The sequence below is a fragment of the Notothenia coriiceps genome, unplaced genomic scaffold (genome assembly GCF_000735185.1).
Source record: "Notothenia coriiceps isolate Sejong01 unplaced genomic scaffold, NC01 NC01_scaffold00019799, whole genome shotgun sequence".
Classification (NCBI taxonomy): Eukaryota; Metazoa; Chordata; class Actinopteri; order Perciformes; family Nototheniidae; genus Notothenia; species Notothenia coriiceps.
Window position 1 is genome coordinate 1,057,154 of NW_011352500.1, and position 15,147 is coordinate 1,072,300.

Genomic DNA, 15,147 nt, shown 5'->3' on the forward strand with positions numbered 1-15,147 from the left:
CGCGGCCTTTAAGCAGTTTCATTTCGGCCTTGCACTTTAATTCTGTGTCTAATTGAACTAAACAACCGTTCTGAATGAGCCAAGCTTAGATATCAAATTGCCGGTACTTAGAGTATATAAGAATTATCCCAGTATAATTACTAAACAATACATGTTACCCGCTCGCGCGCACCTCCTCTGATGTCTTCTTCTTTCTGCACTACTTACAGGGCTTGCAGTAAAAAGGGAAGGAAACACATGGGCCAAACACAGAGGACCAAAAACAGAGACCTCAAATAATGACGCACAGCTGCTCCATATAATACACTTTAACAAACCACAACACTGCGATATCCACCTTAAGAAGGTGATTTGGCCCGGGCGGTATTCAACAGCTGGCTTGATCATTATACAAAATGCTATTTCCAAGGGAAAAGGTGGAGGGCCGGCCAGGCCGGAGGAAATCTGATTCCATTGTTTAAATAAGGACGTAGACTTTTCGCTCATCAGAGGAACTCAACTTCCACACTTCACGATGCAATACTAAAGTGGATTTACTAGATGTTTTTGAAAGGTGAAATTAGATCCCCAAAACAAAACATTTTAGCTCAAGGTTTTAACTTTCCGTGGTGTGTTCGTGTTGTGTGTGTGTGTGTGTGGGTGTGTGTGTGTGTGTGTGTGTGGTGTGTGTGGTGTGTTTTCATTATTCACCTCATTGTCTGATTCCCACCACACCTGGTCGCCTACTCGCTGAGCCGCACCAGGACATGATGGAGGTGACGTTCTCAAAGCAGCTGGATCCACTTCCTCCTCTCCGACCTCTGACTCCCATCCCACCATCCTGACCATGGCAGCAACCGCCCAGGACAGAGAAAACACTGAAGCAAAATGTGTGCTAATTGTTTGATTCTCTCCAACACTTTAAAGTGACTATCATGCAAATGCACTTTTGTACGTTACTTTCATACATGAGTAATGTGTCCCCCCCGGTGTTCAGGGAACTCACCAGTGTCAGAAAACACAACCCTCTCTATTTTCCTCCATACCCAAATCTCTTAAAAAGGGGCTGCAACGGATCTGATACAGACTGAAACAGATTTGAACACTTCTGTGACGTCACAGAAGTGGCGCTACGGCTATTGGGACAACTCCTCCAATCAGGAGGAGACAGCCACGGACATTGCCGTTCGAAAGACGCTGTAGTACATATGCCAGGCCTGTAGATGGTGCTGCTCTCACAGAATCAGCCCATGCAAAGACAGTGTTAAATTGAGCGAAATGAGGAATGGCTAAAACGCATGATCTGTTTGGTATTTTGAAAAATAAAAAGTATAAATATGCCTTATATAGGTATGGTCCTACACTATATTATTCAAATATAGCATGATAGGTCCACTTTAAGGAAAGATATTTGCCTAACAAACAGGTAGTACGAGTACTACTTCTGATATTACATAAGTGGGGAATTTGCTGTGATATATACTGAAGAATCAAAAGCTCAGCCCGCTGCTATTACAAAGCTTTAAGTTGGCTGTATTGGTGTAATTGATATTTTACGAGCTTATAAGATAAAGATAAGATAAGATGTACTTTATTGATCGCAATTTGGGAAATGTTTGTGTTGCAGCAGCATAAAAAAGACAAGGCATTGCACATAAGATAAATTAAAAGGGTAGAAGTAAACAATTATAAAATGTAAACATCTCACAATAGAGATAAAACAGCGTTATTGCGCTTATATATCAATTTGTTTATGTCAATACAATTAAATCAGGTACATTTAGTTGGGTAAAAAGAACGCTATTTTCCTTTTTTAATGTAAAAGTTTGGGAATGTTAGATTTTTTGGATTAGTGAAAGCAATAATTTAACTTGAACAGTTGTACTGATAAACATCAGTTGTTGTTGTTGTTGTTGTTAAGCTTTCTACACAAGGGCCATATATTATTTCTGATTCTGAATACATCTCCTGACTGACCTGAATATGACACTCTGCAGGTCAAACGGGTATTCAATGATTCCCGTGGTTGGGACTCGAACCCTCAACACATCCTGCTGGGTGGGGAGGTAGGACGGCAGCGAAATCCGGTCCAACGCGTTCAGGTAACTATGGTCACAGATTAAGGAAATTAATCATTTATTTATCATCACGGAAACCCTCCAGAATATATGTTTCTTGTACACATTTTTGAAACTTATTTTTTAATATACTGTATATATTTTTCAATATTAAATTGGATCTTTCAATTTTAAATTATCTTAATTTGTTTATGTATGCACCAACAAGGCACATGTATTGCAAGTGAAACCTAATTAGATATTGATCCTGATAACAGTAGTGGCTGCTGGGAAGTTTTGTATTTCAGATTTATCTTATTTCAAAAAGTCTGCTGTGAGATATTTTATTAGCCTCAGTTTGTTCAGACTATACTCACTATTTAGTGGAGTCTGAGAGTTGGTATTCCCTCCTTCGATCGTAGCACTCCTGGATGCCTGGGTCATTCCATAAGCTTTTGATTGCATCTATGTAGGGATTCTCGAACATGCCTATCTTTTCTACGTCCACCTCTTTCACAAGGTTGGCATGGCCCTGGAGGAAAAAGAACAAAAACTGACATGACTTTCTGAGACACACATCTTTACTTAACAACACCAAACTAAAAGGTCATTCTTTATTTACCAAAACTTAAATCTTTTCTGATAGTCTAAAAACAGTGCCTATCAAAAACAATCAAGTTTTGTAGTCCAATTATCTCACTCACTCACATATTCAATAACCTGGAATAACTCTACACCCCCAGGCTCAGCCTAGATCTCAAATCTGAGGCCCAAATCCCACCGGGGCAATTAAGTGAAACGTTTTTCCGCCCCAGATTCCCATTTAATTCTCCTGTGTCCCATGAAGGTAGATCAACATGTGCATGAATCCTGAAATTCTTTCTATTTCGCCTACTGCACTAATTAAAACAATAAACAAATATAAATATAAAAGATCATCATAAAGTGAACATTAAGATGTCATATAAAACAGGATATGCAGATAAGTGCACGGACATAGCCAGTGTAAACATGATCAACAGGTTTCAATTTCACTTCCTTAGTATTGTCAGTCTATTCCTTTGTCAGAGGTATAAAACTTCCCATTTTAGCCCCATGTTTATGAAGGCAGAGGGATGTTGGGTATAAAGTATTACAGGCATTGTCATATGTTTTTACTTTTTTTGAGTACTGAACTGTACAAAAAAATGTTTATGTATTTGATTATTTGAGGGATGTGCTTGGTTTATATTGAGACAAGTGTGTGAGACACGTTTGCTGAAACAGCACATTCAGTTTCATTCTTCATAAGCATGTCGGATGGGAAACGAAAGCTCACATGGACAATGACCCCGCCACACCCGAGAATCAAAAAGTGACTAATCGAGTTAAATCCAAGATGCGGCGCCATTTAAAAGCCCCAGTGCTGAAGGTGTGAGCAAATCAACCCTAACACACCAAAATATTCCCATACAGTTATAATATCAGCAATTTCAAATATTATTATATATATATTCAATATTGGTATCATCTTGAATAGTACATTTCTATCTCCCTTTTTCTGTGAATATCAATAAAGAATTTGACTGTGTCCTGTTCCCAACATCCTAGGATTATAATCTGACTTCAGGATATCACATTAAAATATACTCAATTATTTATCAGGCCCTCGTAATAAAATCCCTACAAAACCTTTCAACGAGCGATGTGACTGGACTGTGGCCAGGTGGGGAGAAGCTGAAGTAGTGTGGTCAGCTGTCACCTCAAATGATCTGATTTATAAAATAAATAAATGAAGAAAGTTGCAGAGTTGCTGACGACTATGCTCAACTTTCCCCTGTCACTCACAGGGACTAAACTGTGAGTACTGGTTACTGTAACCGCTCCCAAAACTATGATTAAAAGGGTGAAAAGTAGGAAATAAAAGGACCTGCTGACAGAATATTTAAGGAAAAGTGAGATCAATTTTGGCTGAGTAGTGTAAGGAAGGTCTCAAATGTGTATTTGAGTGTATATCTGCCCTCATAGATTTGAGTGCACTGAAACGCACAACACAAATACACAAAGGGTGCAATGAAGGGCTGGAGTGCTGTAAGGACACAGGAAGTGTCAAAAGGGACAGGAAACGATAATGGATGGCTGTTCCAAATAAGATAGACTGCACTCTAAAAATATACAAGGGCATTGCGGCCACTTTGTAGTGTATTTTATCCCAAACGATTATTTACAGGACTCACAACAATCGTTATTTCAGTTGAGGAATTTGAAATGGCCTGAGCTAGAGGATCTCATTTACCTTGTTGAGCTCGTATTTGTAGGGCACCTTGAGCGTCTCCGAGGCTCGGATCATGGACTGCATGGATGTGAATATGTTCTGATAGACCAGTTTAGTAAAACTCCTTTTGTCTTCATCAGAATACCCGGTGCCGTGGATAATCCTCATCTGTTTGATGAATGTGCTCTTCCCACTTTCCCCAGTGCCTGAGAGAAAAAGTAGAATTATAAGTGTTGGTCAATCTACTTTGAAAGCATTCGAAAAAGTATGACAGCAAAGTTAATCAAGGGAGAAAAATTGTGTGTTTAAATATAAGTACTTCGTAAAAGATTATCAACAGGTTATTCAAAATGTAACCAATCTTATCCAAAAAGATTGCCAACAAAGTGCAACCAAAATGTTTGAACTGAACTCAATTGAGTTAATTTCAAAAAGTGAACACCTATTTTCAGGTCATAGATAAACCAAAAACTAAAATAAGCCTGGGCCAAAATGGTAGTTTGAGTACATGAAAACACAAAAATAAGTTATTAACTGTTTGAACCACTATGCACATATGAATGTAGTTGAACTACAGGTAACAGCAAGCTACTGCAAAATGCATTACTGCAGTGTTTGAATGTAGTGCTAGCATAGTCAAAATGTAGATTTGGCTAAATTGAGGTAATAAAATCTTCTAAAAACATTTTAAAATACAATATGAATGTATGGAGTTTTTATTAAGGTAAAAAGTTAAATAATGCCCTTTTGTACACAACATCCTATCTGGGAAAACACACACATGTATACATTACACACAGATACAGTCCATGCACACAAACATACAGTATATACTCAGTCACCCATGCACTCAGACACACATAATATTATGTGCTGGTTCCTTTCCTCTCAGCCAGTTGGCCTGGTCTGCTGAGAGACCAAGAACAACATCTCCCTGCTCAGTGGTGACAGGGACTGTTTGGGTGTGAAAAACGGAGGTGTGATTTCTCTTTGGTTCATTGAGAATCTTGGCAGAGCAGCTGAAAGTTCCAACTTCTACCTCACCACTCACCTTTGAGTGTGTGTTTCGACATGTCAATGTCCAAAAGATGTGTGCTGCATTCCAGCGTTACCTTAACTCCCTATTGTAAGGCCTTGAATTGTATAACATAAAAGTATTTTTTTGCCAAATTAGTCTCTCAAGCACTTAACCAAACCACACTCAAGACTAAACTTTTGATAAAATACAATAACCTACAGAAGAACAGTGTACAGTGTGAACAGTCTTTTTGTCTCTTTTATTATCATTTGGTGCACTTTTAAAATTGTAGCACCAAAGTCTGGCTGAACCCGTCACCGCCTGCTTTCCAACCCCGCTATGTCCAGCTATAACTAACTATTACATTAACCTCCTGACAAGTAGTAGTTGTTGCCCCACCATAAATGGTGTGAATCACAACAGTCAGCCATACAAAATAGCCACATTCTATTTTTTAAACAGGCAAAGCAGAACAGTGCAGCATTTAAAATAAGAAACATAATTTAAAAGCCTTAGAATATTGAGGACAACAATTTCTCTAAAACATTTCCACCTCTGGGTTTTAATGGCTATTCTCTATTACACCAATGAGAGACACTAAGAAGCAGCCTGAGAGACAGCAAGTATGCAGGGTTTGAGTGTGTGCTGGCCATTAGAGGCTGCTGAGTCACCTTTCAAACAAATGCAGTGGCCAAGCATTAACCCCGTGTTTGAGTTTTGTATAAAGGCTTAGCATCTGACGGAGGATGTGTGATACCACGAGTCATGAACATGTTCAGATTCAGAGAAAGGAGACATACTGTACAAGTATAAAAAAAAGCTGTGTCTGTGTGTGGTGCATTTATGTTACTCTGGACATTTTAAACTTGAATGTGAGCCGCCACATTTTCACAACCTTGACTGTCACAAATTTAAAATGGTAAACAAACATATTCATTTGCTTTCTCCATTAGAGCTGCTGTTCATTAGCAGCCTGACGCTGTAGTTTCCACAGCACCTTGAATGTATCAGTGGACTGTGGACCCTGCTTCTAATAGCATTTTACAAGGGTAAAACACTGCTTGGTTCTTATTATGAACTAATAAGCTTATTTTATGGTAACATTTGAGTCATGGCATCACATTTGTAGATATAGGTGTGAGCCATTTTGCCCTTTTCCCTCTCAGTTAGATAAACATAATTTGGGGTTTTTGGAACATTCATTAAGTGAAATGTAACAAGTCTGCTTTGTGATTCTGGTGCTTCATTTCATAAAGAAACTCACTCCTGTGGTTGTCAAATAAATTCAGTGTTAATGGCAGGCAGCCTTAAGCCAGCAAAATAAAAGGCAGACATGAATTGAATTAGAAATACGTGTAGAGTGTACCATGAGCCTTACTAGAAACATTGTGTTGATGCCTTCTCATGATAATGTGAGCTCTTTCAGTGAAGGACAATTTCATGTAAATCAACACAGTAATAGGTTTCAAATTGATTGAATAATGAATACAATCTGAGAGAATGCGAGTACTATGCAAGTATCTAATTCCACTGCAATTACTTATTTTTCGCTATAGTGAAACTTAATCGTAATATATCATAAAATTGGCTATCTTTAATTGCAATTTGTATCGTTCCACTGTTAACTTGGCTGTATTCCTGTCATTCAGGAATCATATGACATCTTTAGTGCTTCCTATCGTAATTACAACCATGTGTTTGTTAAAGGCTTGTTAAAAGTTGCGGTGGACTTTGTTCAATCCAAGCCTTGGTAGAGTTCCCACAGCTTTTATTGGGCCGATAAGTGCAGCTGATATTGATTGGGTAGATCTGTACTTTCGCAAATGTTTTTGGATGATTTGCAAAATGTGAGAGTTAAAAGTGCAGATTAAACATGTTGTGATGCTGCAATGATTTTTTAAATGATATCCAGCTGTGAAAGTTGAACACAGTTACATTTTCTGTGAATAAAGAGGTAGCCTAATTAAAAAAACTCAGCTGTTCATAACTGATTCAAATCTGATTTACCTTCAAACCCTGCCGTCCTACTTGTCTTTGATGTTCTCTGTGTAAGTGTGTTAAGGGGGACAGGCATCATAAACTAGATCCAATGGCCTCCTGAGGATTGGAGCTGGGCTGTGCCACTTTTGTAATTGAGCATGGTAAATCAATCAAGCAGATGGAGAAAAGGCTAAAAACGTCTCATGTTTAACCCTTTTGACTTTCAACAGATGTTTCAGTCCTCAATGCTCAATAAATAGAAGTCACATGTGTGCAATACATGTTGGAATGCAGCGTGAAATAATATCTCAATCTACTCAGACAGATAAAACTCCAATAATTACACTGCCATCCTAGGAAACTCTACACCCTGCATGTTCTCTTTTAGTAGTTTCAGTTCAGTGTGTTGTGTATGTTCAGTAAACATGCTCAAGTGAGGCAAAGTATTTCTAATTACAAATATTGTATTCATGAAACACACAGCCCTTACACAGACGTCGAGAGATCAAGGGTATTGTTGGTCAGTTGATCATTGGACTTTTTTCTAGATGACAGAGCATCCTTTAAATTGGGTTGCACTATAAGCTCACTGAAAGGAGTTCCAATTACTATAGTTGTAACAGCTATTACCTCAATATACATCAACAAACATTCTAGAATATTCACTGATTCGATTGGTAGCCATCCACAGAAATGCCTTTTATACAAAACCAACTAAATAAAGATAGCAGCCTGGAAAACAGTATATCCCTCTAGTCTAAAACATATGGAGGATGGTCAGCATCCAAATGCTTGCAGTGAGCAGCTATGTGCAAAAAGATAAAAAACATGGACCTATGACTTTAAAGTCTCCAGACACTATGTCACCATTCTCATGCTGCTGCTTTACTCTCTTCCCCATTCATCTTGAACTTCCCATTACTGCAAAGGTTTGGAATCTCAGCTACTGCAATGGAGCCTTTCTACCTTCTTCCCCGTCAGTTTACATCTCTTCACCTAATGTAATTTAAAAGAGTAACTTTACTAATAATTTCAAGACAATACAACAGTCTAAGTCTAGTGGTATTTATCATTTTCACCATAACAAACAAGGTCAAGCTGAATGTCCTTATCGCCGGTACATTTCAGATGGTTTGTAAAGTAAAGGAGAAGTGCTCTTCTTTATCCCAACAACTAGTCAAGTGCCCTCTAAGCATTGTCCGCTCCGCCTCCAGTGTAGCCTCAATTGGAAAAGAAGTGAGTTCACTTGTGCAGACTTTTGTCCTAAAGAAAAATTCTAAATGTGGGAGGATCTGTCTCAACAGCAGTCTCATTTCTCTGACACAAATGTATTAAAGGTCTTATCTGGCTCTTGATGTTATATGCAGCACTTTAATCTGACAAATTGAAACTTTGTTTGGAGGTGGGCCCACATTACGGTTACTGCTCTGGCTGCTGTTCAGGAACAGTTTTGCTGGAAGTACGTTTGACTCAAATGTTCTGTGGCAGTGGTTCAATAACTTTTGCTGTCATGCATGCTTTTGAAAGCTTCTTTTTATTCAGCATTTACTGGATAATTCTGGATAACCTTATTCTAGCTGGCCTTAAGTTCCCAAATGAATCAAACGTCTTTCAGAGCAGACATACTAAGATGAGCGCAGGTTGCACTGCAATGCAGCAATAACCAATGGTATTGGTCTGTGTTTGACAAGTCAAGATGTCCGCTGAGTTACGTTATTTTTCTCACTTTTTAATATTAATCTTTTGGCAAGGTTGGTATAAATTGCAAAATATCCAAAAATCTGAAAATGTGTTAATACAGCTAGGTTTTGGCAGAGTGCATTGTGTGGAAAAGTTGTTAGTCTTGTTGATTTACATGAAGCCTTGAGCATTAACAGGTGGAAAAAACACTTTTTTGTTTTATTTCTTTGTAAAAAAGATTATGAGTAGTTTTATTTTCAATTAATGTGTAATGTAATGTTCATATTTTGCTGATAGGGATCTTTTTCAGTTGGCTCTTATCGACATGCCCTGCCTCATTCTTCTTTAATGGACAATTAATGTTAGCTGGACTTTTCCTAAATCACCTTTGTTAGTGAATGTATTATCTCTGACTCATGAACAGGTGTTTCTCTTGTTTGTTTGTGATGGAAAGCTCTACACTATTAAACACTCTCTCCTCTTGCTTCAGCTACTCTTCCACTCAGTCACTAGTTTTGACAGCTTAACTGAGTGACAAGTGACAGTTTCAATACAACTCCATTACTATTATACAATGCCTCAATAGATATTGGTGCACAGGGAGGCTGGATAACAGGCTTGTAATGTTTAAAAAGTTAAGAAATTGAAAACTTCTGAAATTGACAGGAGAGATTTGTGCTGGATCCCAGGAGGCTTTAAGCAATTAGTGAGTTTGAAAACCCACAATACAGCATATGGGTTAATGGAGCCATAAAGAGCAAGCATCATTTCTTCTGGTTAACTACTGGGAGTGGTGGTCCTAATTGTTTTAAGAGCTCAGACACGAGCATGTTGGTGTGACATCACGCATACGGTTCATCATTACTGGAAACCATTTACTCTGCTCAATATTCAAAATGTATTGTAATAAACTGAAATATAAGCAACTTATCCAAAAAATATATAAAAAATACCTACTGATTAAGAATCCTTATTAATTTGGTCTGAGCCATCAAATGTTTTGTATCAGGAGAATAATGATTTGTCATTGAATAAAAAACATATGTCTTATGAGAACTATAGTTACATCCTCAAACTTTCATACTTTTTGGTTGAGGTCATTGGCTGTTTGCGTAATAGACGAATTACTGGGAATTTAAGGAGATTAGGTGAAAACAACAACTCAATTATTTGTCTATATAGGGAGTTGGCAGTCAGCAACTCCTTCAAACCCTGTTAAGAGGGATTCATTTTTATCGTTGCGTACTAACAGGAGGGCAAACCTATGCTAAAACATGCCTAACGAGGCAAAAGCCTTGCACGTCTTCTTCAGAAAGTAGCCTGGGTAATGTAAGGTTAAATGCTAGCCTATTCCACCACCTTCTCCTCCATGCATTTTCAGAGGGAATAGGAGGAACAGGAAGAGAGGTTTCTCGCACCGCTCTCAACAACCACAGTCATCACAACTAATGGGCTTTTCGTTGCAAATCTAATTTAAAACTGGATGGTGAGTAGATGACTTGTTTTCCTCAACTGTCTCCAATATGACTAATACTTCTTGGCATGATTAACAGCCGCTCCATATCACAAGTCTACACTGTAGAAATGCATAGTTACCATAAGATAAGGCGTTTATGGCACACCAAGACTTTTCAAACTTGTGTGTCTCTGCTACAGTTGCATGATTTTGAATGGTGATTCAATTAATTTGAGATTCATTCAAATGCATTCATGTATAAGAAGGTGGGTGCATGAGCATACCATCACACAAGCCTCTTGTTATATTTATAAGATGTCGACCTTGCTCCGTACACTTGCACCTGTGATATAATCACTGCCAGGGTTAGGTGTTAAGCTGCAACACTGCCTTGATTACTCCCAATAAAACGCTAGACTTTGGCCCTGCCATGTTTGACACACTTGCAGGCACACCACCTGGAGGGGCCCTGGAGGCCTGGCTGCACAGGTGGCTTTCAGGCCAGTGAATGCATTGAGAGGTAAGAGTGTGAGACCCATGGTAGACACATTTGTTTCCTAGCCGGTCACAGTTATTCAAATCAGCTGGTTTTACGCTGAGAACGCTACAGGCCTGGCTGGGAAGCATCTCCTCCCTCTGCTGATTTGCCAATCTGTGCACTCGACTCACAACACCGAGGGATTTCAACACCCAACTTCACTCAGGTGGGAAGCCCCATTATTAGACCCCCATTATTAGACCCCCACGGCCCCCCCCCATCCCCTCCCCTTAGCAGACAGAGTTATTTGGTGAGAGGAATTTGGGCTTTGCATCTCTCTCCCCACTCCTCTCCCTCCCCTTGTTTATCCCCTCCGAGCTTACCCAGAAGCAACAGTTTCAGCTCCCGGCGTGCGTCCCTCTTGTCCCGGCGGAGCTGCCTCTCGATCTCGTCGTTGATCCGCCTGGCTTCCTTCCCCTCCTCGCTGAGGCAACACGCCATTATGGATTCCAGTGTCATTCTCTCTCCTTTTTTCAAACACGCACTTTTCCCTCTTACTGATTCATTCAGATTTCAAATGCGTCGGGGTGAAAAATGTAAAAAGCAGAGGCCTGTGATCCCCAAATAACGTCCTCATACAGGCCTGCGTGTGGTGAATAACGCGTGGACGCCCTTATAATGAGCCAGAAAAGCGCAGATTGTGGTGGAAAGGAAATTGTTATAGTTTAGAAATTATTGACACCCCGTTTCGGTTCGCTTTCTGGGCTTCCCGTGAGCTTCAAAATAGTGTCCAAAGCAGTTTGGGTTGAATATCTGTTCAATCTTAATTGGTGTAATCGGCTTTTCCTTCTCAATATGATCAACAGATCATTTTAAGACACATCCTCAATACTGCTCGGTGTGATCTCGTTAAGCATTGCCATCCGTGCCCTGCCACCTCTCTTCAAAGTCTTCAATGTTGTTATTTTTCAATCAACACAACCAATGTGTTCAAGTAATCGTCCGTGGGTGAAAGCAACGGGGAAAACACATGAATAAAGCTGTCCGTTTATTTTCCAACGGCTCGACTCCCGGGCGTGGTAACGCAGAATATGGCGGACTTTCACTCCAATCCGCTAGGCTGGGATACAGTACAGTTATCTCTCGCTGTCTGCTCAAAAAAAACATGAAAGCCACACATAACATGGCATTTCAGCTGGAACTGTCGATGCCGCGACCAGCATATCCCCGTTTGTTTTAAGAGGCGTTCACGTCCATGGCTCATCAGAAGGGTGAAGAAAGCGAAAACCGCCGTGTTGCTTTTCCCCCGGCCAATCTTCTCCTTTTCCTCAATTCTCTTCATGTGTTTTTATTACAGAGGCCATCCACTCCTCCGCTGGCAGGGTGACGTCGGCCTCATATCGACAAGGGGGAGTGTCACGTCAAACAAACGCCACACAAGTATTTATACACCCCAATCTGTGGAAGAGAAAATGTGTATGAGTGGAGAAGCTGAACCCTTTTCTCTATGGGCGTGGGCGTAATAGTGGACAACTCAGTTGTTGTGCTGACTTAGTGGAGTCGTCACATATAGACTGTAGATGTTCTTAAATATGACGATTAATTTTTACAACAAATTCATCTGTTTCCCATTGCGAGGTTAACACCTAGTGGAGTTAAAATAGCATCGTGGTGACAATTACAAATACATCTGTATGCAGGCCAGTAAATATTCCTTTATCTATTTGTTTGTTAGTATTGTTTTGGATTGACTTTATGAAGATAGCCTCAAAATAAAAAGTATTTATCTCAATAAAATCAGTTTAGGGCTACATTTAGTAAATTGGCTTTTTATTGCAGAGCAGTTGCATTACAAATGCCCATTACATCCTTTCCAACCTTTATATCTTACAATGTCATGAACATAAAGACAGACGGAAAAGAAAAGCTTGAACATTGTGCAGGAGAGATACCTAATGTACCTTATAAATAAATATGTAAGTAGGCCTATAGTCATAAAACAATAAAATAAGATAATTATATCCTCTGTGCATTATGCCTTTAACCAACTGGATAGTAACACAGTTACAGTCGTTACAGTTGTTAGTCACATTATTCTAACAAAAGGCCCACACATAATTGATGAAATTATAAGTGGATGAATGGATAGATGGATGTTGGAGGCCATATCACATATCCACAGTTGTTCCATTATGATCATCTCCTCTGTTGCCAGCATGGGCCATTGATGTTATCAGTAAATCAGTGTCCTTTTTACTTCTGCCTTTTCCACAACTCAATAATTGGATATCATTATCCACTCATTGTCAGTCAATCATGTTATAACACAACACTATTGTGTGAGTTGTTTAGTTTGGGGGCTTTACGTGGCTCCTGGGCTTTCAGGGGACTTCTCTGTGCCAAACTAATCAAAACAGTAATAAGTCTGGGTCCCAAGTAACATACTTAATTTGTACTTTGGATCCCTGTCATATTAATGTCCAGAACCACGGCTAGTGAGTGTTCTTTTCAGGCCAGTTTTGGTTTAAAAGCTTTTTATTTTTGAGGCCTGCCTGAAAACTTGCCAGCTTTGTTTTGCCAGCTTTTTTTGTGACAGATCTGTCACATGCTGTGTTCCTTCTGTAATGCTGCATCAAATTCAAATCATTTAAGCACTGCTTTGCTATACAGATGGGCATTTGCAGGGCAAAGTTCAAGATTGTTCGGAACTGCACCATAACAACGATAAACATTACTACTGCATACTTTCAGTGCTTTCATTAGTGTGTGACATAAATCTTTGCAAGTCAGAGCAGAATCAGAATACCTTTATTTGTCACACAGAGGAAATGTACGATGTCATACGATAAGTCAGGGCGACAGTAAGGTAAATCATCATCAAGCCAGAGCCTCTTAATAGTGAATTGCAAGCAATTGTCTTCATAGCTTTTATTCGATAGATAGATCTGAGCCACAATGAAGTAGCCTACATGAAAATGTTACATGAAGAAAACAATTTGTGCGCAATTAATGTTAGCTGTCCTGGGACCTGCCTAATTGGTCCCATATTTCTAGTTTGGGGAGTCATTCGACATGTGACGGTAATAAAAGTCAACCAACAAGCTCTGTAGAGGGAAAACCAGCCACATGTCAGTAATATTTATAAATCTGTCGTGTACTGTCCAAAATCTTGGTAAAAGTAAAGATTCCAGTTAAACTAATGTATTATGTTAGCTGAAAATGGTATCATCCCAGTTTATTTGTCATAAAACCCTGCACATTTTAAATGTCATATTTTGTTGGTTGAGCCCATAGACTGGTTGAGCCTCATGTGTCCCTGCCTAGTTGTTGCAACTGATGATTGCATGAACCTTGAAGTGGGTCATAGGCAGCGGTCATAGGCTATACTGTTTTTGAAAACAACAATTATTTTGCACTCACTGGTTCTCATTTGTGAATGTGTTTAATTTATTACAATGCTACGTGAAAGTACCAACGGATGTACATAGAGTCATTATAAATAGTGTGGTGTGCACATGAGTTATTTCACCTGAGAAGCATGGCCAGCAAAAATGTGCACATTTATTGCAAGGTAAATCAGACTTTTATTTTGTAAGGGACCGCTTTCGGTCACTTCCTTCCTCGTGTCACGTGATCAAGCCCTCGCCTAGATACGAGCAAAGCGTCGCTGCTCCACTGTCGCTACGGAGAGAGGGATGGGTCTGTTGTAGTTAAAAAAACTGTACTTTCCCACGGTGTTAGGTCAAATTACTGTCATGGCAGTCTATGGTACATGCTTCTCGGTTGTTGCGACAACCACTTTAAACCGTGCTAACGTTTGCATATACACTTTCGGTTGCTGCTAGTACTTTAATCTGTCTTGGCATGACTGATAAAGATTAGTTAGCATGCTAGCGAGCTAGCCACACAGCCTCAGCAACACACAGCGACCACACCTGCCAGGTAAGAAATCTTAAGTAACTCATCTGCAGGATTTTGGGACGTTACAATGGCGAGCCATTAACAATTTCACCATAAGTAATTACGGTTAAAATCGTAGTTGTGACGTAATGTTTACCAGCACAGTTTACAGCAGGTGTTTTCGAGCGACTAATTCCTTGTGACAGTAATGATGCGGCTCTAATAGGATTTGAGCCCTCTCCTTCCTGTCGATTGTTTGAGGAGTACGCCAGGATAACGAAGAAGGAGCTTAGTTTACATGTGCATGTCTTTCTGTGAAAGAAAGTAGTGTTTGCGCGAGGACGT

At 39.5% G+C, this 15,147-nt stretch overlaps 1 protein-coding gene across 1 annotated transcript in view; it reads right to left on the reverse strand.

Moving 5' to 3' along the window:
* LOC104952334 (guanine nucleotide-binding protein G(q) subunit alpha) overlaps window positions 1–12,346 on the reverse strand; it is a 15,235-nt gene extending 2,889 nt beyond the window's left edge. Inside the window, exons 1-5 of the mRNA XM_010779146.1 lie at window positions 11,286–12,346; window positions 4,312–4,496; window positions 2,414–2,568; window positions 1,957–2,085; window positions 715–857 (exon numbers count right to left, since the gene is read on the reverse strand). Coding sequence (XP_010777448.1) covers window positions 715–857; window positions 1,957–2,085; window positions 2,414–2,568; window positions 4,312–4,496; window positions 11,286–11,421 — 748 coding nt within the window. The 5' untranslated portion in view covers window positions 11,422–12,346. The remainder of the gene's footprint in view (window positions 1–714; window positions 858–1,956; window positions 2,086–2,413; window positions 2,569–4,311; window positions 4,497–11,285) is intronic.
* Between the last annotated feature and the right edge of the window lie 2,801 nt (window positions 12,347–15,147).